Here is a 27,186-nt window from a genome sequence, read left to right on the forward strand (position 1 = left end):
TGATAATGGCAAAGAATGATGTACCCAAAGCCTTCACCATTCTCTTTTCAGTTTAATGGATAAGCAGTAGGAATGGCAAAACGATGGTCTGCATCTGTACGAAAGGGAATCAAAATACTCAATTTGAATTTTCTCCCTGTCATCTACTCAAAGCTGTATTTTTTTCCAGTAAACTGAGTATGGCAGGATGCATCTTAGCGTGCTTTTAATATGTAGATAAAATATTAATATTAGAAGGTATGATCCTGCCAAATCTTTAAGTCCAAAGTGTATACTTTAATTACAGTGTTTAGATAAATAGGCTTTTTTTTTTTTCTTCTTAGACAGCTACAGTTAATAGGTCAAAACATAATTTGCCTGTCCTGTTTGCACAGATATTTGTACAAGTGTCACAATCATTCATGTGACACTTGTCTGCTTTATTATTCCATGCCAAACATAAGCAAATGCTTACAAGATTTCTTTCTCTGAAGCACATAGAGAAGAAAAGAGAAAGATGCAAGTGTATGCAGGGAAGCTTAATAGATATTGAGACTGTTACTTCACAATACTGTTTTTTAATTCTAGTTTCTCCTTCCTGTGTTCTTTAAATTGTCACTCAATTACTACAAGGATGTTTGCAATCAACTCAGTTATGGTCAAGTGTGCACTGGCCTGTAAATTCAAGCCTCCTCTCCTCCCATCAGCCATTCACTTCCTCAGAAGCAAAGAGGAGCTTCAAGATTGTAGGAACCTGAAATATCCAGGGTATATGGGCACATGGGCTGCTTCTCATTAGTTCTGAGAGAAAGAGAGAGTATGTATACACGCTCTTTGATGGCAACTGCAGCAAAACTAAACAGCTTCTTTCTGTAATTCCTGTATTTTAATTTCCCAGATGCTCTTTACTGAGACTTACACATATAACAATTGCTAGAAAAGTATAGGAAAGTTAATAATTGTTAAAGGGTTACATGAAGAAGATAATTGTTCTATTTCTTCTGAATTGCCAATACTGATTTTGCTGTGAGGGGGGATTATGGAAAGAAATGGAACACTAGAGACAGAAAAGTACTGTTACCAAAATAATCTAACAAATGCAAATACAGCTCACAGTATTAACAAAAGTGTTGAGTCTAAGACTATAGACAGATGTTAGCTTTGGATCCAGCTGTGCTGATCAAAGGCTTTATGCCCCCCAGCTGCTCCTCACTGCCCCCTGCTGAAGTTATTATCCTGAAGATCTGCCAGCAGAGTAGTTCGTATGAGTGCTCCCTAACTCACTCCAGGCAATATCAGCCAGTCTAACCCATACCACCTATTTACATTATTTAAAATAATCCAGTTTATTTTGACTAAAGTGAGTGCACTTGTATGAACCATTCCACCATCTGAACTTCACCGTGGTGAGCTCCGTAAGAAGAGTCACACACAGTCACTACCAGTGTAGTAGTTTGCACTCTCGTTGTCTTTCTGAAGCCTTGGAAAACTCACTGCTAAAATATCATCTCCCCCAGTAATTTAAGTAGAAAGTGTTTTAAAAATCACTTATGCAAATAAGCAATGCCTAAAACCTGATTTATTTTTTTATGACATAAAACACCCATAGAATTTTCCTATTGAACTACGGATCTCTGACAATAGTACTGACATTTGAAAACAGCACCAACAATAATGACATTAAACTTCCCTTAATTTAGAAGGTGTATGGCACCAAAAGCATCGCCTTTGTTCAGATATGCTTATAAGAGATCACTAAGAGTAAAAACTTAATCTATGAGCCAAAATATTGTTTTCTTTGGCAATTCTTGACTTTGAGTACATATATTACACCTGACAACATTTACACTGAAACAAGCTGGGATTTCTGTTAATAAATATAAAATAAAATATACAAATTAGATAACACTTAGAGCTGCGGACTCTGTATCTAGATATGATATATTCCCTTTCCAATCTGTAAAATTGATTGTAAAATAATATTTACGGTTGTATAAGAATTTTGAATTGTGTTGCACTTATTTTTGGAGGTACGTTTGAAGCCATACAACACATTTCCCAGCATTATCAAAAGGTGTCTACCGTTACACAGTTAAACAATTCTTTAAATACTAAATACTAATCATGACCATATTTTCAACTGGATTTCAGCCTGCTCTAGTAACTTTTCTCTTGAGGTGACAAACTGGCAGTACCTGAATTCATTACAGCCTGATTAATTATGCTGCTTTCATACAAAGGGGAAAGAGACTTCAATCAGAAGCAGTAACCTTAAACAGTACCTGTGCAGCAGTGTATCAGAATATCAATCCCAGATTCGTGCACCTTTCCTTTGCTTTGCAAATTCTTAGCAATTACTTCTCCATTACCTATCCCATAAATCAGCTAAACTGCAGTTGGTTAAATAACTAAAGGAAGAGGTTTGGAACATTTCAGTCCTAGTGGACAGAAATTATCCAAGCCAGCAGAAGATACTGAAAACTATCTTATGTTCTCCACTTGTTCACCACAAGCTGTACTATGCAATCAACCGTTTTTTCCCCAACTAAATGGTGCAGGAATTTGGAGAATAAATGGGAAAGACAGGAGTGGAGTCAGATAGCAGAGTCCTCTTCTCATCTAGCTGAGGTCTGCCAAACTTTAATCTTCTATATCTTTGAAAACGATTTCTTTAAATTATCCAGAAATCACCTGGCTATTACCTTCTTCTAAAGAAGACCTATCAGCAGAACATACGGATGGCCTGAAACATCCCCATAACTGGAAAGCAGTGCTGTTTTTGCTTGCTTTCTACTCATGCTTATTAACATGAAAAGGCAAATTAATACAAGACAAGAATCAGACTTATGTGTCTAAAATACACGCTGTATAATTAAACTGAGAATGAAAACAAATCAAAGGTATATATGTTCAAATACTATTTATTGTTCCTTTACATAAAGGAACAAGGAACTTGGCAAATATTTCTTATGAATAAAGGCCCATCTTCACACAAGTACGGGTTATGAATAGCAATGAACAAGATAAGAGCACTAAGATAAAGTCAACTACAGTAAGCCACAGACAGAAGTAGAGCCAGACTGAGAATGGAAGAATTCCCATCATACTGGGATACAGAGAGTTCTCTATAGATTTATTTAATATCAACGCACATCAGCATTTATACTGAAAGAGACACTTTGGAGAAATATTTTTAAATGCAAAGTTTGGGATCTCTCTCTCTCTCTCTTTTTTTTTATACAGATAATACTCAAAGAATACTTTTCTCTACAGACTTAGGTCTCTCGTGCTTAAAGTCTGTAACATGCCTGTGTGCTCTGCTGCTAACGGCGATTTAAGGAATTTGCTGTACCTACAGAATTGTATTATGGAGATCCTAGAGGGTATGACTAAAACTTGTTGAAATTAAGTTCTAAGAAAATACATAAATGTAGGTGATTGGTTAAGTTTTGGTTAAAATCAAGATCTGGAGGTATTCCCAGGTCTCTCTCTCATTACCAATTGCCTTTAATAAGACAGGCACAGCGCTGACTGTGGTATCAAGTGCTTCAGAGACAAATAATTAAGCATTAAAAATATTGCCAGTTGAACAGGATTCCCTCTCTCACTGTAAGCCATCGTTGTCCTGTACGAACAAAAACTACAGGAAGATAGTTCAGACTATCACATTTTGGGAACAGGAGCTTCTGGCTCTACCTGTAAACAAAATGCAGTGACAAAATACCACCCCCCTGTTCTTCACCTAGGAATGTCATTGCATTCATTATGGACACAGGTTGCCACATCCATCTTTTAACTAGGTAAAATATTACTGCAGCTAATACACATCAAAAGAATCTTAGAGTACAAATGGAAGAAGTACGGTAGCAGCTTGCAAAATAAAAAAATATAGTCTTTCCTAAATACTATTTTTTAAACACTTAAGCCAACTCCCCATCTAAAATCTCATCTTTATTCAATTTCTGTGGAAAAAGATCTGATTTTATCACCAAGAAGAGTTTTAATAACACAGGGTAACAAGCAATTGGAAAACATTTTGTGAACTAATTAAAACAAGACGTAAAACTATTATTAATCAAATTGCTAAAACATTCTTCTATAGGAGAATGAAATAGAAATAAAAATTAAATAGGCTTATTTTCATTTATATAGTTGCCTTCTTTTCAACATTTACCAAAATTTAACCACGAAAAAATACCTAAATGTCCAAACAATAGATATGAAAAGATATACGTTATTTAATAACTATTAATGTTGATATTAGCACAAGTATTTACAGATAAATATATATATATTCTGAAGATATATAAGCCAGCCATAAATTAATCTTAAAAATTGCAGTAGAGGAGATATCTCCTTTAGATTCTCTTTGATTTGGCTGGCTCAACCAATCTGCTATAGCCATTCAACCAGTTAAATGAATTTCTATAATGACTTCACCATTTTAGGCTGCCTATCTGCAAGTTCTTACTGTCAACATGAATTACTCTGTACGCTGCAATTCCCCCATCAATTGAGACAAAGTATGACTGTTGTAGTGTTCTGTTAACATGACATGCTTCTCATATATCTGTATTCCAAATGTCAAGATGATATGGTACAGTCAGCCAGAAGTGTTCTATTATCAGATCTAGAAGAACAATTCACACTAAAGGGTAGACTTCAGAATAGGTAGGCAAAGCATTTTCTTTGATATGCAATCTCTAGTTTGGTGTCAATTCTGAACAAGTTCTCCATGTTATGGTGTCTTTCTATGCAACTGGAGTGTAAGCCGCTTAAGGAGGATTAATCTGACACAGCTTGATTTGTCTGTTTTACGTGATGCTCATTCTAACCAGACATAAGTCAGGTAGCTTTGTCTTGAGAGAGAGAACACAGAGGATAGAAAAAGCTATCAGTGAGTTGCCTTTTTTTTTTTTTTTTTTTTCTTCTTCTGGGAGAAAACCGTATCAGAAATTGCAGTACAAATCTTGATACTTCAAAAAAGAGCTATTCACTATACCAACTGATTACTGTAGATATAAAAATACCACTGAAAACCTTTAAAAGTCTATCATTTTTGTTAATGTTTAAATTCAAGAGCAATGACTCCAAATATACAGTCAAATGAAATAATCCAGATATTGCCTTGTTAAAGAATTATGTTGAAATTAGAAGATTGAAATGAAATTTAGCATTTAAATAAGAAAAGCAAAAATATAATTTTGTAGAATCTGTAGAAAGGGAACTGTAGAAAGGGAACCCCAATATGCCAAGCTTGTCACTATAGTTAAAACAAATACTGTAAGACCAACTAATGAGCCACAAACTAGATCCAGATCTAGATTTAGATTTCTAAAGACACTTCAAAAGTTGTCATCTTTCTAACACATGTAGAGAATGTCAACCAAAATAGCATTAAAATGCTCATTACCCCTTCCTAATTTTCATTAATTGCTGCAAACTGATCAGATGCCAATGTGAAATGCGTATACATACATAGAACATACATTTGATCACATAGAGACAGAGTCAATATAAACAGAGTTGACTCTAGCCTACTACCTTACTCTGGATGTTTTAGTTGGAGCTTCGTTAACAATTTTCCACACGTTATGTTACCAGAAGACTTTGCTAAGATAAGGTATTATTCATTAAGTGATTTGGGCACAGACATGCTCAAATGTGAAAACAATCTGGCATGGAATCAGATCACCCTCTGTAATTCTTCTTTCCTTTAACCAAGAAAACCCAAAGATCATGTCCCATTACAAGCAAGCTCATCAACTGAATTAACATTTCACAACACTAAGCATTAACTAATTTCAGATTCAAAGTACTTCTTGAAGTAATTTTGTTGTTGTTGTTATTCATAAAGAATAACTAATAGAGATGACAAAATGAATTTTGGCTTTGGAGATAAGTATCAGGTATATTTTTCAGGTCCATCAGATTTAGCTCCCCTTCCGCTTTGTAAGATGTTTCTTAAAAAATGTGATTTTACTAGCATGAAATTGAAAACAAATGAAAACAGAAGAAAGAGGGATGAATAAAACCTTGCTGAAGAGCAAAATGTAGGTGACTTATGGCTTGGGAAAACCACATCATAGGCCAGTGATACGGCCTGGGAAAAAATGCCCTCTGCTGACACCTCCCTTATAGATAAAGCAGGCTGCAGTGCTGCTGTCTTTTTGATCAAGAGAAGAAATCCCACGCCAATGACTGTTTCCCCTGACAGACTGCTTGTCCTTTTTAATGTTACATGAGAGCACCAGCCTGAATTTCCCTCCCCTCAGAGCTAGTACCACTACCACTGATTAGAGATGCTGGTCTGCCTAGGGGTACTCACTTCTTTGGCCAAGTCTGTTTAACCTGTTGTGCTCCTTTTAATCCCTACCTTCTCCTTTGGAGGAAGAAACTTTACCTTTTTTGTGGATCTTACAGTATGCTTATTCTCCTAACAGAGCTAACTCTAAATGGTTCGGGAATTGGCCCATCATACAGAGGGCCAATTTGTTTTTCCCCTGGCTTTGCAAGAGACTGTCATTCTCAAAAAGACTGGAGAAATCTCTCTTATTGATAATTGCAGCATGGGCCAATGTTATCTCCATGCTGCTAAAGCACAGAAATCACTATTTATGATACCTTCTGCTTTCGCAGAATTGCAGAAAATCTCATGCCTCCCCACACAACACTACTGTTCTTTGTCCTTTTGATTGCTGACATGGTTATCATACCCAAATTACTACAAACGGGACAACAAAAGCAACAATAAAACCAGCACTAGGCATCAGTTTACTGCACTAGCTCCTTCACATAGCTAATCCACAGGTTCTGCTCAAAGCTCTTGACAAAAATGGTGGTGAATTAGGGTAACATCTTCCAAGTGTTTCAACAGCCAACAGGACTTGGACCCTTAAATGACCTACAGTTTCCATACATACGGTTTCTTTATTATAGTTTAACTTAGTTTTAGTTAGCTAAAAATGTGTGTGTAAAAATGTTAAATGTATATGTGTTGATTCACTTCTGCTTGGAAAAGCACTGATAAGAAACTACCTTAACTAGTTAGTAAGGCAAATGAAACTACCTTAACTGTGTTATTAAGAGTCCCAAGTGAAACTAGTGTTAGATTCCCACAAAGTAGTACCACTTTAAAAAAAGTATTAAAAAAATCATATTTTTATTCAAATCAGTGGAACTTCACATCAACCAAAAAGTGGGATTTTGCTCTGAAAGCAGGAGGTAAAGGAAAAAAAAAAAGAAAACCAAAACAGCTTGATAAATCATGGAAATGCAATAATTTTATCATCACAGTCCCTCTAGACTGCAAAAAAAAAAAAAAAAAAAAAAATCTTTAAGTTGTTCCCATTTTTAAACTTGCCTACTTTTCTCTTTGACTCTCTCTCCCATTTTCTCTACTAAAAAAAAGAAAAAAAAAAGAAAAAAATAAATAAAAAAAAAGAAAAAATAGATTAAAAATATGCCAAGGTCAGGGAGCTGTGATTTGCAGTGCTGCATGATGCCCTTCCCTTCCTATTGCACCTCCCCTGCAGCAACTGGCTGCAAGCCTGTAACTTGAAGGCAAGCAGTAACTAAGTAACTAATAAATAAGGAGTATACCACTAAAGTAAACAGTACCCTAGCTATAATTAGCTAGCACAGACAAGCTGCTGGTGGTAGATGTCTCTCCGAGTTCCCTCAGGCCCTCTCCAGTCCAACTCCCCCACAGAATCCCTTTAACCAGCATGCTCCTGTTTGACTCCAGGCAAAACAAAAACAAAAACCCCTTTTTTCCTAGTCACTCACTAGAACAGACTATGTAACAAAAGGAACACCAAGACGAAGATCCCACTGTCAGATATTTTTACGATATTAATTCTTTGAAAGCAACATACAGCCTGTAATATTAAAGACACATTGGGAAACCTCCTAAACCTGCACGTAACACACCCAGAGTCCCAAAGACTTTGGTGGTCAAATAACGCATGCTTTCCAAAAGCATGCAATATGCCTGTTTCCCGAAAGAAACCCCTGTTTTTACCATGGAAGGAAAACAGCAGTAAAGCATTTTCTAAATCAGAATCCTTTCTAGATGAGCAGAACCTGAATTCATGCAGTAGGAAGCACAAAAGGATTGACAGGAACACTGACATACGCAGCGATCCAACAAAAGCTTATTGCAAGTAATTAATGTTCTACATGAGGCATGCTACTAACTTCAAACAAACCAACCACTGTGCTTAAAGTTAAGCATGTGCACATGTCCTTGCAGGTTTGGAGCTCAGATGCTTAACTTCTTGTGAATGTAGCCAGACAGGACCCATTTGGCTCTCTCTCTTACAAAGAAAGGACGTGCAAGCCACATAAACTTGAGGAGTTTTTAGCAAAGGTCACTTTCAGCTTGAAGTTTAAGTATTTGAGCCACAGATACTTCAATTTTTCAATGTTATCACTGACTAATTTTAGGAAGTTGAATTCTAGAAGAAGAATGTAGATGGTAACAGACGAGTCAACAGGTAGAAGTTGTGTGCACACTAATTTCCAAATTCAACCAGGGTTTGATCAAAATATTCTTACAGTACCCAATAGATTATAGGGGCTAACAACACATCACATTCATTAAACAGCAAATTCATCACAATAAATTTGCTTTCACTACAAACTGCTGATATTATGTCATTTCACAATGACATCGCTTACAAAACCTGTAGTAGGGGCCTGACTCTAAAATTTGGGCACAAATGCACATAAATACTATGCATACATGAAATACTCCCAAAGTGATAAAGAAACCATTCAGGCTTACAGTGCAATCTTGGAAGACTTTATGTGGTAAAAGGAAACCACAAAAGGCCTGTCTTCCTTCTCTTTCATACACACAGCTTCCCCCCCCCCCCCCCTTTTTTTTTTTTTTGGAATAGAGCTACTTAAGATGAAGGGATCATTTTTACTACACATAAGACAAGTTCTGAATGAAAGGGTTATCTATCAGGTACCCCCCACACCCTATTTTTTTTTAAAGTCAAGAAGACTCTCCTTATCAACAGAATCCTGTTGCACCTGAAGCATAGTGTGCAACGGTGGCCACATCCACCAGGAGTTCCTTCAGGAGTTTACAAAGCTTGTACAGGTAACTACTTTTTCAAAGAGGAGCTTCTCTGATTATTCCAAACTGTTTTCACTTCGTATTCCGTTATGAAACCTAAGAGAGACTCTCAGACCACATTATCCCTGTGAGGACATATTCTCTGAAATACCCCAGAAGGAACTGAAGCAGACTTCAGATACTTGTGTTTGGAAGAGGGGCTCAGACAATGGGTTGGTTCTACAATTTATATTGAGTGAAATAACAAAAATTACATTCAGTACTTCTGCACCACCTGTTTATCTCAGAAGCTAGTAACAGGATTTCCTTGAAGTTCAAGCCTGTTTGCCTAAAAGTTCAGAGGAAACTAAAATATTAAATACTGATACCCTAAACTGTCACTCTTTGTACGACCAATGTATGACTTGACCTCCTGTAAAGAATCAGACTGGAAAAGTCCAAGAAAGGGCATCCCAATAAATTTCTTTAGGCTTTTTCAGAACCTCAGCTGCAGTAAGTGGAATCTTTTAGCAAAAATGAACAAACAAACAAAAACACTACAGAATTTATCTGGCATTAAATGGGATGGAAGGGAGAAGTTAATAAAACTATATGATGATTCACCTGACTCTTCTGGTGGAGGGCGAGTTAGAAGGGAAACACTGTTGTTCTAAGATGCCATATCTTACCATGCATATATTGAAAAATTATAGCATGTAAACTTTCAGCTTGGGTTTTAAGAACTAGTTTCAGTGACATCTAAAAATGTCATTGTACCTTGGACCTTACCTTCTCAAGTCAACAGAGAGACTCAAGTCAATTTTGACAACCCTCAGCTAGGCCCTTTCAGACTTTCTCTTAGACTTACCAGTTTTACTTAGCCAGAAGAAAGAAAAATTCTAGTGTCAGAAAAACAGAGGCCATAAAATGCACTTCAGCATTTCTCTCCTTGGTATTCAGATACTGAATGGAGAAGACGATTGAAAATACAATAAACATAAATAACACAACTCCTAAACCAAAATAACACCCTAAAAAAAGCAACAACACACTCACATTCCCTCTGTCCCCTCAAATACTCAAGGTAGCTGCCTTTTGCAGGAAGAAAAAGAATTTTCTTCCACAGGTAACAGCAACAGAGCTCCATAGGCGCTGACAAACAATGGATGAACTATTAACTACTCAAAAGTCATTTTGCCAAGGTCTCATTTCCCATAATAAGCTGCACACGCTGACAATATTTATAAAGTATCCATTAATAAAAAGATTGCATATAATATTACTACACTGATAAAATTATTTTTCTTTTTAATATGCAGTGTTGTTCTCCCCCCTCCTTTTTTTAGGCCAAGGAGGAGGATTGTAATTAAAAGACAAAACGCTATGTAAGGCTCCAGTAAGAAACCTTTGAAAAGCACAGAAAGAAATGCTCTAATGTTCTCCTTCTGTGTGTTAGATCAACATCACGCAGATGGGATCAACTACCCTTTCCATCTCCAAATAAAGTAAAAATCAAATTTGTCTTGGCCAATAAGGAAAAATGATTAATATCATTGAACCTCTGTCAGAATATTCTGTGTTCCACAGATCAAAGGAATACATACAGTATGCAAACCTGTTCTACTAGTAAAAAAGAATGTTTTTGCTGGCACAGAGCCACTTTCTATTTTCTTGCATTGCCGAGTGACTTTTTTTCCTCCTGTCAACTGAGATCCATGCAAAATTGTTCTACTGCCTCCTGACTCACTATCTGTATTTCTGCCTGTTTGCAACAGGCACAGAAATGTAGTTCTATACATTCACTCCAAACTAGAATTATTCATTAACAATGTAAACTTGGCATTGCCCATCCCATTTAAGGTCTTTCTGCTTTTTATTGCTGAATCTGAAAAGTGTTAAATTAATGTTTACAATTATTTTTTTACAAAATAAAACCACAGTTTTATATATATATATATATATATATATAAATATATATATATATATATATATATATATATAAATATTCCCGGTGGACTAAAACACAATTGAATTTACATCTGAAATACGGTAATTCATCACTGGGGCAACTTATTTTTAAATTGAAAACTCACATATTTAAGAGTGAGAAAAATAGGTACAATTATTAGTTAGGAGAATATCTGTAAAGTCTTTCAAAAGACTTTGGTTTTCAAATACACATTAATACATCTACTGTGAATGATTTTAATATTTATACATTTTGATTTCTGAAAATGAGAAGCAAAACAAGCCACAGTGGCTGAACTGACCTTAGGATTTTCAAAGATTCATAAGGATGTATGCATATAATTCCACAGTATGCATATAATTCCATAAAATAAGTGATAAGGACAGACTCCTGAATTTCCTTCTGTCTACCTGAAAATTCAAACCCATATATTTAACTGATAGCTTTGGGATACCTAAAAGGGAAATCATAACTGTCTGCAGGAGTGTCATCCTACACCAAAACAGGACTGAGATAGCCACTGCATTCTATCATGTCAGTGACGCATGGAGCAAAGAGTGCTTAAAAGGACAATGAGATAATAAATAAAAAAAAAATTCTCCTCTTCTACTTTTAGTCCACAGGTTTAAAAGCATGAGAAGAGAGCTTTACCTTCTTGGACCATAAACACTCACAACAGACCGTAACACCTTTTGCATCTGCTTTCATATAGCTCAAATTTAACCAGTGTAAAGGATCTTTAGATTCAATTGCTTTCTAAACATATCTTGACCACTTAAAACAAAAGGCAATTTTTCAAGAGCCAACCATATAGCTACGAAGACCAAGCTGAGACTTCAGTTGTAGAAAAAGTCATTCCAAAAACCTTTGAAAGTGGATGCCATAAAATTACCTTAGTTCCAAAAAGGTGAGGGAATAGCCCAAAGATTTGCTCAGAGCACAGCAATCCACAGATTAGTGTTTTCCCTCAAAATAAAAGACTATAAAATAGTTCTCTTCCAGATCTGTCAGAAGCGGTTATGCCTCAAAGTTAATATGGGCTGATTTATGAACTTCTGTATCTACACAATATTGAGTAGACACTTCGGAGAGAACCCACTGTACAACCCTTCTGCAACAAAGACTTCTGTAAGACAGACCACATATCTCTTTTTTTTCAAAAGCGTAAGAAAGGAAGGAAACAAGGTCATGTTTTCCAAGAGACAGCTTTGTCGTACTTGTTTACCATGTGTGAACCATCCCAAATAGAAAAATACCTAATAAACAGATGTCTTCTGGAAATAAATAAATAAATAAATAAATAAAGTTAACAATGGTTTTGAGGAATAATTGCGGGGGCTGCTGAGATGACTATGGATAACTCATGCATGAAGTGAAAATGCCAGTTGTAACATGCAAACAAATTAATCACATTCAGTCCTGGATGACTAAAAAGCGACTGGAGTCAAAAGTATTTTTTTGAGTTTTGTGATAGCACCCGAATGCCTTCCAAATAGACATGAATTCATCCTTCTCCAACTACTAGTACTGTAAAGATCTGAGAGAGAGGAATATTAAGTAACTTATCTCTATCTGCATTTTGTAGTCTCTGGTATAACAGAGATTTCCAAGTCTTAAACCAGAATTTTAAACATATTTTATACAAAACCTTAACATGAAAACAGCTTTAAAATGCTTAAATTATACCACTGTAAAGATGAATTTAATAAGAAGAAAAAATGTGATGCCTTGTGCCAGAAATAGATTTCATGAACAGTTTAGTAGCCACATTGGCTACTGAATGAATATGAAGTATATTTTCAACCACTAACGTCCTTTACCAGTTAGCTTTTCTCTACACAAAATATCACTGTTTTAACTGTAGTTGTTTGGGGATATTCCAGGTCTGCAAGAACATTCTCTTCCCTGTTACAACGGATCAAATGTATACTGGTTGTGAAGAGAAACAAATTACCAACTCTCCCTTGAACACTGGTCCAACAAATGGTCCTGCAAATTTTTGGAAGATGGAGTTCTGGGAAAGTTTGCCGAATATTCTTAAGATGACTGCTCTGCTCTTCCACTATGTGAGAGAGAGGGTTTTTTCTTATCCCTAAAATGATTGTCTTCAGTAAGCGGTGATTCACTGAACTAGCCCTGAAGCTGCCTTTGGAAGCTCAGTATTCAAAAACCATCTGTGCCAGCAAGTACCAGGAGAGGGCTTTCACTTGATATTTAAACAAATTATACCCTCAGATATTTCAAACATATACTTTATATTTATGTATTTTGGGATACTAACCACAGGTCTGAATGAAAAGCCAAATTATGTTATTAGTATTATTTTTAAACAAATAAATAAAAATACTTGCACTTAACCTCCACATTTTTATTCTATTGATAAATATGAGGGACTCTGAAATATGGAAATTTTGCATTAATGCCACCTTAGCACTACTCAAATATTTAACTTTACTGTAAAGCTACAAGCCTTGTGATGGTTAATTCTGCTCTTAAAGCTTTAACTCTTACCATTACATCAAAGTATCTATTTCAGAAAGAAAAACAAATTTTAATACTAATTATTAAAAGCCTTAAAATTCAAGAAAAAAGCTTCCAAAATTAAGCTGAACAGATTAAAAATCCAGAAGGTAAATAAACATGTCTCAAAACTTTCTGTTTTTATTGACAGTGGAAGTGCTTAAGAGATACTAACTAAAGAACTTCAACAGTTGCTGTCCTCCCTCTCCTGCACACGTCATTCCCTGCCCTACCTTTGCCTTCCACTGCTCCATACCATCACAAACACTAAAAGGACCCACACAACAAATAAAAATTGGGCAGGACCACTCCTAAACACATAACTTGTTTTAGGAATGTTAGGTACTTAATCTGACAACCCTGCATTAAATTGCAAAAAGCAGTAACATCTGAAGACATTTTCTGATAATTTTGCCTGGTATCATTAAATAAAAGTATAAGATTGTTCAAATGTGATATTTTATACTCTGCAATACAGAGGAGCTGAATTCTTCTCAAGGTTTCTCATTTCTCCTTATCCCTTCTCTTTCACTCTTGATTTAAACTGCATTATAATAATAAGCAGGCTGAACTACTGATGGAACTACTGCCTGCTACAGAGGAAGCTGATTCTAGCAGACTTCCTAAAGTACAAGACAAGAAAAGTAGCAAAAAGCAAGCAAAGGAGGAGCAGGCGATCTCAAGTTAGCTGCCTCTGCCTTGTTGTAGGTTCCTTTTTCAGTGCTCACTGGGCTCTAGGCCAAACTACTTCAGCAAGCTAAGCAGAAAGTATTCCCTTTTTGTTGTTGTTAGCTTAGCTTTCTGCCAATTTATCAAATGGAAACGGTTTAGCACAGACCAAGAGCCAGAACCAATGAAAGGGAACTGGTAGGAATGCACTACTAGGGACTGGGAGAGAGATCACAGTCAGATTAGCTCAGGCTACTGTGTAATCAGTCTGAAACTAGTTACATATCTGGTGGCAGTGCTATTTGAGGATGCCTCAGCCTTGCTCATCCACTTTTCTCTAAAATATTTTTTCCCTTTTTTTTTTTTTTTTTTGGAAAGCAATCTTTTATATGGCTTCATCAAAGAACGCATATAATGGAAAAATAACCTCACCCCAATACTTACAGTTTTCCATCTCCCCAAATAAAGCTAATCAAACAACAACAAAAAACCATCTGTATTAGCATAGAAGAGGTAACTCATGGGCCTGTTCTTGATAATTTAAACTAATCCTGCCATTAGAAATAAAATAAAAAATACATATTAAAAAATTGCTATGGCCTGAAAAGATGGAAAATAGTCCAAATGAGCTCCATAATTGTCCAAGTATATGATAAAGAACAAGTTTAAAGAAAATTCTTTAAAGCGTTGGTAGAAAAATACTTGCAATTATGAGCACATTTTTTCTTCACATTTATAAAAGCTGTATAAAAATCATTTCTGTGTTTACAACAAACAGTACTTGATCTCAGAAACACCAAGCTTTTCCATCATATTTTTCTCTTAAGCAAAATAATCATTACTACTCCCTAATTTGACCTCCTGCTCAGATCAAAAGGGTATTATTAAAAAAGATCAAATTTCCAAAGAGAAATTGTAAGCTAGTATTTCTGTTGAACCAAGAAGCTGGATTGAAATCCAATACTTCTCATTGAAAAAATGTCCAACGTGACTAAGCAAAATATCAAACAGGAGTTAGTTCAGAAAAGGAAAAAATGCAATGTCTGAAATATGGAGGGGTGGGGTGATTTGTAAATAAATGGCATCTCTTTGGATCAGCACACGTGCAGTGTTCCAGCTGCAACAAAAACAGGCGTAGATGTCAAAAGACGTTAATGAGGAGACCAGCAACTTGATTGACATGAACTGGAGAGCTTTTGAAAAAAAAAGGGGGAGAGGCCAAGAAACCTCTTGCCAAGTTGGACCTTGCTAACGGAGATTATAACCAGCAGGACTTCAGAAGCATAGAAATTGCTTAGAGAAGGTAATCAGAGGGTCACAGACTACTATGGAAGTCAGACATCTGAAGGTGGAAATTGGGTTAAGAGGACATCTCTAAGACAGAACATAGTCTCACAATAGCTTTCTATGCTGTGTGTAAAGCTTCAGAAGCCCAAAGAAGAGAAATGAGGCACCATTTCCAGAACCTTTTAGACTGAAATTGTTCTGAGGATTTTTTTTTTGTTTCTTTCTGCATCACAGCCCTAATGAGCAGCTCAGAAGATTAACAGAAAGGGAGCACGTGCGTGCACGTGTGCGTATGTGTTCTAGCAGCCAACTTGCATGACACAGCTTCTACAATGCTTTAAATTCTAACCCCAGAAAAGACACGGAATAATCCAGATACAGTCTCCAAGTCCTTGAAATCATCTTGCCCCCAGATACCAGTGTGAGTTGGCCAGCATGGTTAGAAGATAGGAGAAGGGAGCAATTCAGTCTGAACTGGCAGAAGAACCACAGAATTCATGACTCCAGGAAATCCATGTAACAGAAGAAGCTTCAAGAATAATTTGCCCATTGAATAACAAAGAAGTTCAATTAAATTTGGAATAGGGGAGCAACAGAAGGAGGCAAAAAAAATCTCTGATGGCCTTTGGAATTTACCACGGCCTTTATCTTGCCTTGAAGCTGTGCACCAGAAGAGTAAGTAGAGAAAGACAGAAGCTGTTCACCATAAAACCATTCATTTATAAATATATATATAAATGAATAAAATATTTCAACAAAGGTGACCACAATTTGGTTCATCATAGAATAAAAGCTTTAAAAACAATCATTTTTTAAAACCAGAGCAATAGACAATAAAAATTAAGCTCTGATACTTAAGAAAAATATTTTTCCAGTCAAGTACAGACAAGTGGGAAATTCATATTTGTTAAATATTGAACAAATCCGTGTATAATCAGAAAGCCTTTTTTTTTTTTTTTTTTTTTTTTAATGAATCTTGTGTAAAAGCTAATGTTATCTCTAACCAACTGAGCTTCTAATAAAAGTTTCTCTTGCCCTATTGCTGCAGGATTTCTTATAGGTACATTACCAAGAGAACATAATTCTTTATTGAATAGAAAACCAGGTAGGAGATCAAAAGGAAGAGAATGTAACAGGACAACACAACACACAAGAAGCTCTCTTAGTCTGAAACACAAACTTAACCAGAAAACAGGAATATCTCCTACATATCTGAAGTCATAGGTCAACTTCAGAACATAAACAAGATTCACTTCTATTCGTAGCTCAGCTAATTCCTTAGCACTAATTTTAGCACATGAAAAGAGGGAGAGAACTCTGATAAAAGCTATCCAAAACGGGAAACAAAAAGGCCTTTGGAAATGCCTGGCATTTAGACAGTCAAATGTCTGAGCCAAAACTGTTAGTCAGTTATTCAAAACAAAATGTTTGCATTTTCCTCAGAACAGAATAGGGAGAATTACTTTGGCTCCTATTGTGTAGGCATATTTAGCAGAAACAAAAGAAGCCCAACTATATATGTACCATACAATGCAGAACTCTGTAAGAGTTATCCAGTGTAACACAACCACATTATTACAGTTCTCCACCTTGGCTAACGTATATCCTGCTTTTGAGGACTTTGCATTGCATTGTGTAGTATAACTATTTCTCCCTCTAAAATGACAGGGAAGACATGCTAATAAATCTGATTCTATTTCTAGAGCACAGTATTCTTGTTAAAATTACATACAATTGTGCATGACTACAAACTCATCCTTGCAGTTGCGGGGCCATTCTGTAAAACGTTTTGACACATTTGTCACAAAACCACAGTTACTAGTATTAATATAAGATCTCAGTTCAAACTGTAAGCAAGACCACAGTTATGTTTTCCCAGATACTTTTCTTGCCATGCTCTTTTTTTCTATTTTCCTTTAGATTATAGAGAGAAGAAACACTGAGCATTTTTAGGGAGAGACCTACATACTTCAGGTTTAGCTTTTCTTCTAAAATATTCTTTAAATACTTATTGAAGGATAACACTTGAAAATACAACGAAGAAAAGATGTCATTTAAACTGGCAAATAAAATAAACTAATATAAACATAGTTATTCTAATTCAGTAATTTACATCTCCTTTTCCAAGTTACACAATTCACTGAAAATATCAGTATGCTGCGTCTCTATTTAGTCCTACTAACTTTTAAAAAACAGTTACTCCTACTGGCTTTTGAAAGAAGCAATTCTCTTATTCTGTGTATAAACATATACCTCTCCTCCTATGGTGAGCAGTCCAGGTGAATCAAGCTTCCGTTTCTTCCGGGGACCGATAGCCGCCAACGCAGTTAGATTAGCATCCCTCTGCCTCATTTGTGCAAGTTCTTGTTGCTGCATCTATTAGATGGAGAAAAATCTGTTTAGATTTTATTCTGTTGTCATATCAGAGTTACTCCCACACTTGGAAGCCCAAGCTGAAAGTCACGACATGAGCAATCACCAACTGTGCTATCATAGACCTAGAAATACTACTTCAGCAGCTCAAACATGCAGCCTTGCAGTAGAGTAATAAAGTTAGAGAAGTTCTCTTGACTTTTCACAGGATTTCTACTTCAGTTAATCTCCATTCTTATCCTTGAAAACTGCCTTAGCCAGTAAGTACTATATGCTAACCATATATCCCCAGTTTAAGATTGATAGGAAGAATATAAATACCAATTCAAACCCTCAAAAAATGCAATACCTCACAGATGTCCTTTCATCTCAGATTTATGTTGAATATTTTAACTAGACTTGATATTTGCTTTCAAAAAAAAAAACAACTTATGTATATGACTTCCAATAGAACATAAGCAGCAAGTAATACTGAAACAAAAAACCTTCAAACTGAATTTATAACTGCTTTGTAGGATTAGGATTTAAGTAACAACACATTCAATTAGTGTGAGGCTAAGGAAACTACCTGCCAGTTGCATCATGTAACAGAGCAGCATACCACAAAAAAATAAGATAAAATACTCCAGCTACCACATGACGAAAAGGTAAAATTGCATACCCATTTTAATTGTGTGGTTCTTTTATAGAGTAAATGATAAGAGACATAGTTCCATGACCAATATTACTTTAATACAAATTTTGATACTTAACATTGCCCAAAAATACCTGATTAGGTCAACTGTATGTTTTTAATCAGTTAAAAAGCATTCCTAGTTCTTAGTAACAATTCTTACTATGTTCAAAACTTAGGGTTTGCAAAACCCTTCAAAAAATTCAGAGGAGGTGTTTGTTAGTTAATCCCATGGACATCCTACCTCAAGAGAAATGCACGGAACACTACCTCAAGAAATTCAATACTGATAATAAAGACAATGCATGTTACAGGCACAATTCTTCATTAAAATAAAACTTATCTGACAGGTGTAGATAGAATAATCTCAGCCATTACTTAAACGTGAGCTGCATATACAAGTGAGGCCTGAACTACCTTGCCAATGTCAAAAGAAAGGGAGGTTTAAGCAAAAAAGCACAGTGTATGGCATTCTTTCTCCATTCACTTCTGCGCAGAAAAAGCAGGTCTGCTTCATGACTCTTGATTAATGCATTTTTCATCTTTATTCAATTACCAGTGGATTATTTTCATGTTCTTCAGAAAAAGCAAATACATTTAGGGTTTGAAAACCCATTTTCACATTTTTATGCTACATAATTTTACAACTTCAGTTATTATCAGAACTGAAATGTAAAATTATACACAAATAAGCATCTCACTTACTTACAGGATAAAAGAATTCCCTAAATACAAAAAAGAAACGTGGAAAAATATCTAAATAATAGTGCAAAGGTCTATACATACTTCTCTTTGCCAACTCATATTAGGTTTTTAGCTCAAATATCTTTGGCTCTCTTCCAGATTAAATGCCAGTTAGACAGACCTGCCCGCTTACCCTTTCAAGGTAGATAGCAACAGTGGTGAGCTCTAATCATTTACAAAGGTCATGATCGGAAGCTAGCCCGTAAGCAGTCATTTAAAATTCGATTGATCCCTATTTGTAGTCAGGGAAAGAAAATGGACATTTCAGCTGTATTGTAATTATGAGGCTTCAAGGCAACTGTAAATAGATGTGCAAATCCAGATACTGGCAAATACCTTAGAGAAGAAATTATTACTATAGTATAACATATATCCAGGAAAGGTTGAAGATAAAACTGCATATAAAAAAAGATCAATCATCTTTCTGCTAATTTGCCATGCTTGCCAGCCTATAAGGGTTATCACAATTATCAGAAGTCTGATGAATATTTAAGCTAGGGCCAACTGGCTTAGAGTGATCTTAGACGAAGTTGTAAAGTGGATGGCTTCACAGAATAAGAAATTTTGTAGCAGAGAAGTTTTAGTTTCCTGGCAGGTACGCGTCAGAAATATAGTCTGATGGATAACTGGTACAATAAAAAGGTTATTATATGAGTATCTTATCCAAAGTCAACACATTCAAACCAATAGTAAGCTAATACTTTGCCTATTGTCCTACCTGTACTGCAATATACAGTGATTGTTTCAACTGTGATGTATGCACATAATGCCTCTGAAGGGCTGTTCTAAGAACAATTTTTGTTTTATTTTTGCACATGCAAATTGTGAAGCAAAACATGCCATTAAAACATTAAAAGCAAAACATGCCATTTCTCTAAATTCCATAAAATGGGACATATTCCACCCTCACATAGAAAACTGCAAAGTTTCTGGTGCTGTTTTACCAAAACATGAAATAGATTTAAGAGTGTGCAGAAGGGTTAACACTCGTTTATTTCTCAGGTTCTTTGTCCTTTATTTTTTATTCAGTGAGAAGAGCTAAAGATAGTTTTGATATCTGACAAATGTGTTGGCCTAGCACTTGCCCAAACAAACACGCAAGATTTTCAACTAACTAATTTACAGGAAACCTGGCTCAGCAGACAGAGCCAAAGGAGCTGGGCTGTTTTACTGACACCCGGTGTGAGCACTGGCAAGACCTCTCCCCTCACCTCACCCAGCAACTAAGACGATAAGCTCTCCGGACGCGGATCTCCTGTACTATGAGCCTTACTTATCACCTAGCCCTATCGTGACTAACAGGCACTACTTGAACACAAATAAGGAATATGCAGACAGGTATAAAAACTCCAGATAAAAACACGATACAGTTTCTGATACTGGCTTTACACACTTTGGTGTACTACAATAGAAAATATAAACCTCCTTATACAAACCTTAATTGCTCAAAACATATCAAATATATCAAAAGCACACATGCGTTATCACTAAGATCATAGTATCCTGAAGTTTTATTAAAATTATGGCTGAAATGACGGAATACTTGATTGATACTGTATTATAAAATTTTTCGTAACTCTTAAAAATTAATTATTACTGCTGATTTTTTAAAAGCTCATCCAAAGGCAGAGAATCATAAAATTACATTTAAAATAATTGAAAGAATTATGATCCTGATTATCAAAAAATGCATTAATCTTGCAGCAATTAGTGTACTCCAGCTGGCTTAAGGGAACATCTTTACACACTCACTATTAACTATCAACTTGTTTACAATAAAACATCTTTGCAGTTTCCGGATAGTTGTGAGCATGACATTTGACACAATTTCTGGATTATATTTAACGTCTGGAAGCACACTAACCATCATTGTTTGCTTCTTGATTCCCCCACCCCAACTTTCTCTTGCTTCCAAGTCACATACATATACCTACGTTTTCATACCCTACATCAGATTACCAATCTCTTTCCTTCACATCATCTGACTCTATCACCCATTGTAGTCTTTGTATTTGGGGAAATAACCAACAACAGTGTCTTGGCTTTAGTTCAAAAGAAGAGGACACTATACGTGTCACAGAGATGCTCATACAACGTGGCCGCCGACACCTGACTCAACAGGAGTCTCTCAGTGAATTCAAGGAAAAATACAGGCTGTTTTTAACAGTGAGAAAACCTGATATGGTTATTGAAGGTATCTTGCAAAAGAAGTTTAGGAATAACCAAGGATTTTTGTGGGAGCTGTGTAATTAACATAGAATTAAACATTCTGCTTTGGTGTCATCAGAGATTTACATTTAAGATGTGCCTTGTGTACCACGTATGTCGAATGCATAACCCTGACCAGTGGAAGCTCTTTTCTCCAGTATGTTCTGGAACTGGGCTCTCTCTGTATCAAGTGGGAATAACTTCACAACCAGTTTCGCCAAGTTCCAAAGTCATTACTGAATTTTCAGTGCTAAAAATAAAGTGAATTAAGTACAGCCATCTTCAATGCTTTTGTGGTTTTAAACTACTTCTTAAAGAACCTATGATACTAAAGCTACCTAAGCTTCTTTCTTTACATGGCCAGTGATATTTTAAAAGTAAAAGAGCAGCCTGTTATTACATAAGAGTTTCTCTCTTAACTAAGCCAGTAAATAATTTCTAGATATTTAAACAAATGAAGCACCTGTTAATAACTATACATCTTGATAAAATAATTTTCCTGTTAATTAACATGATTTAGCAGAAATTAATCTAACTCACTACATCAATGAACAAGATGCAACTGCTTGATAACTGCATTCACACACACTGTCATTTTCATATTGGACTGCTGATGCAATATCACTCTCTAACTTCCCTTCATCCACAATTAATATGGATATATCAATAGCATATTAAAATTTCTGCCCTCTGGAAAGGAAGCAATGTTGCACTTAGAACTAATCAACAACAATTAACTTTTTTGAAAGTCAAAATATTTCTCTAAAACACAGACAAATATTCCAATATATTATACAAGAAAGATGCTTACAAATGACATGTTGTTCTTTGCTCCTTATCTGCTCTAAATTTATTTTTAGCATACCACTTACTTACTGAGAAGTATTTCATTACTTAATTACTTGAACTTACAGAGATCCCTTTGACGAGAAGCACAGTATAAGAATTAAATACCAATACTACTTCACACAATTAAATTTTCTTCCTTGTGTATGGCAGTACAACATTAAAACCACATAAAGAACACCATTTTACTACTTTAATAAAGTGAAGCTAACAGAGGTTCTAAAAATTTTGGTTTGTTTTCCTTAGCCCATTATTTGTTATGATACATTTAGGTATTTCAGAAAAGAAACGCGACAAGCCATATGCTACAAGGAAGACAACCATATGTCTATCTCAAGTATCAACATTCAAGCTTAAAAATCTAGATTTAATAACTTCCAAAACACAACAAGAGCACATTTAGCATGCTTTGTAAATCATTTCGGAACAGAAGCCAAGCGTTTTCTTTAAGATGTTTCTGCACTACAAGTCACTGTGAGAACAGTCACTAAGATATTAATAAGTAAATACATGGTGTTGGTATAAGCTCAGCAATTCTTTTCTTCTCAGATTTTTCCTTCCACCAGCAGTTGTGGCAGTCCATGCAACCAGAAGAAACCACCTGTTTCAAAGATGAGTATGGATTCATTTTTCAAGATTTCTTAAAGACCTAATTCCTCCATTCATTGCTGTAGTAAGTATAATAATCTGCTTTTCTGCAAGATCAACTAAAACAGTAAGAAATTCAAGGAAGGTAAGGCTAGAGAAATAAATTATATGAATTTGTTCAAGGAAGCATTTTGGTCTGGAAAGACAATCATGAAGTAAATTCATACTTGGTATAAGCACCTATAGAGGTCAAACAACCTCTCCAGCCCAGAAAATTACATGGCCTAGCTGTGGCTGTGATCTGTACTGGAATCAGAGGAGTCATTTCCTTCAGTGAACACAGAAGTGAGTATTCCAAGAGAAATAAATCCATTCACATCAGCTATGCAAACGTTCCAGTCAACCTCACTTGAATCTACAGGAAAAGGAATGTCAAACCTCAAATGAGACACCAGGCTACATCTGAAAGACAGGAGCTGTTCAAAACCAGTACCAAAAGGCAATGAAGACCAGTACCAAAATGGAAATGAAGGCAAAATGTGCTCCAAATGGAGGGGAAAAAGTGAGCAAATTGAAGTTACCCTTGCCTTAAAGCAGAGGTGTAGATGGATATGGGCCTGAGCTGTGGTCATTAAGAACTGTAGTAGGAGAGATTTCCTTCAGTGAGATCAGAAACAGGATGACCGGACTGCTAATGACTCAAATCTACACATAAATACCTTCAAAATAAAAGGAAGAAGAGAGTGGCATCACATGAGAGACAGAAAGGTCAAGGAGGTGTTTCTCTAATTTCAGGTAGAAATCAGGGGTGTTTTTTGGCCTGGAAGGAAAATAACCCGGTGACAGATAGAGACAGATGATTGTGGAGATAAAGAGGAAGGAAGAGCTTGAGGAGGTAATCAAGTATGTTTAAATACCGTCAATATAGGATTTGATAAGGGAATAGAAGCAGAGCTGTAAAAGTAAGTTTCTACAGTCACAGAGCCAACTCATCTCACAAAGAACTACACTATGGCTACTTACAATCCCCAGCATAGTTCAGAAATACAGTCTGCGAAGAAGAAAAGAGGACAGAGAAGAGGCTAATAGCCCAAAAGAAACTATAAATATTGACAGACTGTAAACCGCAATCAAGAATGAAGACAGCCAGGACTGAACACTGAGCAGGAAATTGGCAACAGAGAGCACTAAATGGCAGAAATGTTTGATGAAAGCAGGATCATATAAACAATGATTTAAGCATTGATTTCTAGCCAATAGGCATCAATGGAGATCCTTCCTAATTCTGTTTGCGATGGATGGTTTAATTCTTGATAACAGGGTCATATGCTGGGAAAAGCCTGTCTTAATTGATGGTTCTGCAGCATTTATCTATCAGTCTCAGACAGTGATTGCACCCCCTGGAAAACCATCTTTTTTGCTGAGGAGAGCCTGAAATGTGGAACCATTATACATGTCCTAAGACGTCCATGACAGAGGGTCCAATTAAAAAAATGAAACTCATTAAAAATGCTGGCAGTAACCTCAACAAGTCCAGGACAACGATCAAGAAGGATCAGTAAACCTGTTAACCTCAGAGTCAGTCTTGAAAAACAGCTAATGCCTGCAGAATGCCCATGCTAGGTTCCCTCCTCTTCCCTGCATTACCCAAGTCTCTAAAGGTCAACAGAACTCCTACAGCAACAACACCTGGCTGGTAAGAAACTGGCTCAAAGTAGCTAAAGTTACGAAGTGGCTCTGCAGTAACACAGCACAGAGGAGGTTTACATGTGTAATAGCAAAGCATACACGGAACACGTCCTGTGAGACTTTCAAACACTCACAGCCTGGCTAAACCATACCTAACTTTCTTCAACATAAAGCTAGACGCTACTTCTCCACAAGTGTACTCTCATCAGACAGTAAAACCTCCAATCGACACCTGTGATGGCTGCACATCTCTTTGAAGGAGATGAAGGTTTTTCTGTACTGAAAAAGGGGTGCGTGTGTGCTTTTTCTCTTTCCCACACACTTAACAACAGTTGAAAATTATTGCACTGTGTTCAAAAAATCACCCTGGGCAAAGACTAAGCTGGGAACATTTCAGCCCCCAAGATGAATGTTTCTTAAAAATAATGAGCATACAAATACAGTTCTGGAACCTTAACTGGGGTACTTTTGACCAACTGTATTTTCTGCACTAGACCTATCCTGTTTATTTTAATCTTATGTTCTAGAAGTTTGCTCAAAATTTCCATTAACATTTGCCCCATTACTTTTGAGAGAATGTTAAACTTCTGATATAGAAAATGCCAGGTGCATCCTGCCTTTTTTATTTTTCCCCAAAGACAAGCCTTAATCATAATTTTCTCAAGTCATGTGCATTATCTAGTTAAATATGATTTTTTAAATAATAATCAGTTAAACAATTTTATCTCCTCATTGTCCAGTAATAAGTAATGTCAGAACTGATTTTTATATATATTCATACTTGTAGGTTTAATTTTCTTGCAAATCTTTTAACAGCTTACTCATAGCTTATAAAAAAATCAAAAGCGCGAAGAAATTCTTTTGTCTCCAATGTTATTTTGTTCCCTAAATACTTTGAAGAAATGATCTTTATCCCACTAGTTCTTTTCATCAACCAACACTCTTCACAGACGTTTATGAACTACTTCTTGTTAAATGTATATATTCTTAGTTGTTTGACTTTTTGGTCTTCCAAATACAACGCACTATTCTAATTTAACTTTAAAGTTATTTCTTTAAATTAAATTTTAAATCTATTTCTGTAACTCTCCAAGCACTTAAGCTATATTTGTAGTATCAGAATACATAATAATTAGTTTTGTTGTTGTTGTTTTTGAATAACCTTAAATATTCTAAATAAATTTAGAATAACAGTCTTTCGGATTCCTGTAAAAGAGTTCTACAGCAGTGTGCTTTGTGCCCTTTCAGTAACCTGATTCATTACAATTTTTCATTCCTGAAAACCTGTTGTTGAAGCTTCAGCACGTTTTGTCTGGTTTTGGTTAAACTATTTCTCAAACAACTTATCTCCAGCAGCACCAGTTCCAGGCTCTTATGTATTAAGCTGAAGACACCCCTGTTTTAAGCCCTTATATTTGCTAGGTCCCACAGTCTATGTAGATTTGCTGATACAAACACAGATCATTTGAGGAAAGGGCTTCTGAGGGACAGGTGAATGGCAGAAGACAGCATTATTAGAGCTGACAACTTTTTGAGACGTCTGTACTTAGCTGTAGTAAGATCAGAAGAAGTTCTGAAAGAATCTCCCTAAGATTTGGTATTCTATTTTTTTGTTATAGGTCTTCATTTTATTTTGGATCAACTCAAGACAATTACAAATGTTCTCAAACTGTTTTTCAAAGGAAACTAAACATATTTGTGCAGTCCGGGCAGACGGAAGGAATGGTAAGAATACCACATTTCAAACTTTATCAACTCACTTGCAAGTTCCTGAATCCAAGTGCAAGCAAGAGATCCTCACTCGTGGGACACTGACAATAAATTTAAGATCTTCTCCTAGTGCTAATGTAAATGGGGGTAAACTGGAGGCTGAGGTACACAGGAAGACCTCAACTTCAGTATGCCACACCGTAAAACGTGTCAGCCAACGGTTACCCCATTCTTCAAAATAATTTTTTTTTTGTAAAATTTCTCAGCCTGTATCCCATTACTACAAAACTTCAGAATAGCAGAAAGAGTAGCTAACCAGAAATTCTGACAAGAGGCTCTAGCAACTAGATTATTCCAAAAATAAGACGTCCAGATTTTGATATAAGTACTCTACACCATTCTTATGGGAGAGCTGTCTCTGAACTGCCAGTTTCATTTGAGGAAATGAGGCAAATGCAGCAATCTACTAAAAAGCATTTGGCTGTAATAAGTAATTTTAATCAAATAGTTGGAAAGAATGTGATTGAAGTTAATTTCCAAAGTGTCATAAACAGATGGGAAATGGGCAGAATGGAGACTAGTTGTGCACTTTTAACACAATATCCTTTTTTTTTGCAGCCTGTATCGTGGTTTGATCAAGTGTAAGTGACATGACAAAAACAATTTTAATTTATTCTGGAACTATACTCAACTAAAGAATACACAGTATAGCAAGTATGCTGCTCTGTTCAAAAGTGAGATTTGAGGCAGAGCAGTGTGAGGAACAAAAATAGCCAGACACCCACCTTCTTTTTCCCCTGAAAAGTTGTGGGGGTAGTACTGGGGTTTCACTTGCAAAATGGAAGTTCCACTGGGGATGCAAAA

The 27,186-nt window shown here is 35.9% G+C and overlaps 1 protein-coding gene across 1 annotated transcript in view; it reads right to left on the reverse strand.

Annotated features, from left to right (window-relative positions):
• LOC118172970 (transcription initiation factor TFIID subunit 4-like) overlaps positions 1-27,186 on the reverse strand; it is a 142,851-nt gene that overhangs the window by 27,536 nt on the left and 88,129 nt on the right. Inside the window, exon 14 of the mRNA XM_035337171.1 lies at positions 17,745-17,867. Coding sequence (XP_035193062.1) covers positions 17,745-17,867 — 123 coding nt within the window. The remainder of the gene's footprint in view (positions 1-17,744; positions 17,868-27,186) is intronic.

This window comes from Oxyura jamaicensis, chromosome 11 (assembly GCF_011077185.1).
Source record: "Oxyura jamaicensis isolate SHBP4307 breed ruddy duck chromosome 11, BPBGC_Ojam_1.0, whole genome shotgun sequence".
Taxonomy (NCBI): Eukaryota; Metazoa; Chordata; class Aves; order Anseriformes; family Anatidae; genus Oxyura; species Oxyura jamaicensis.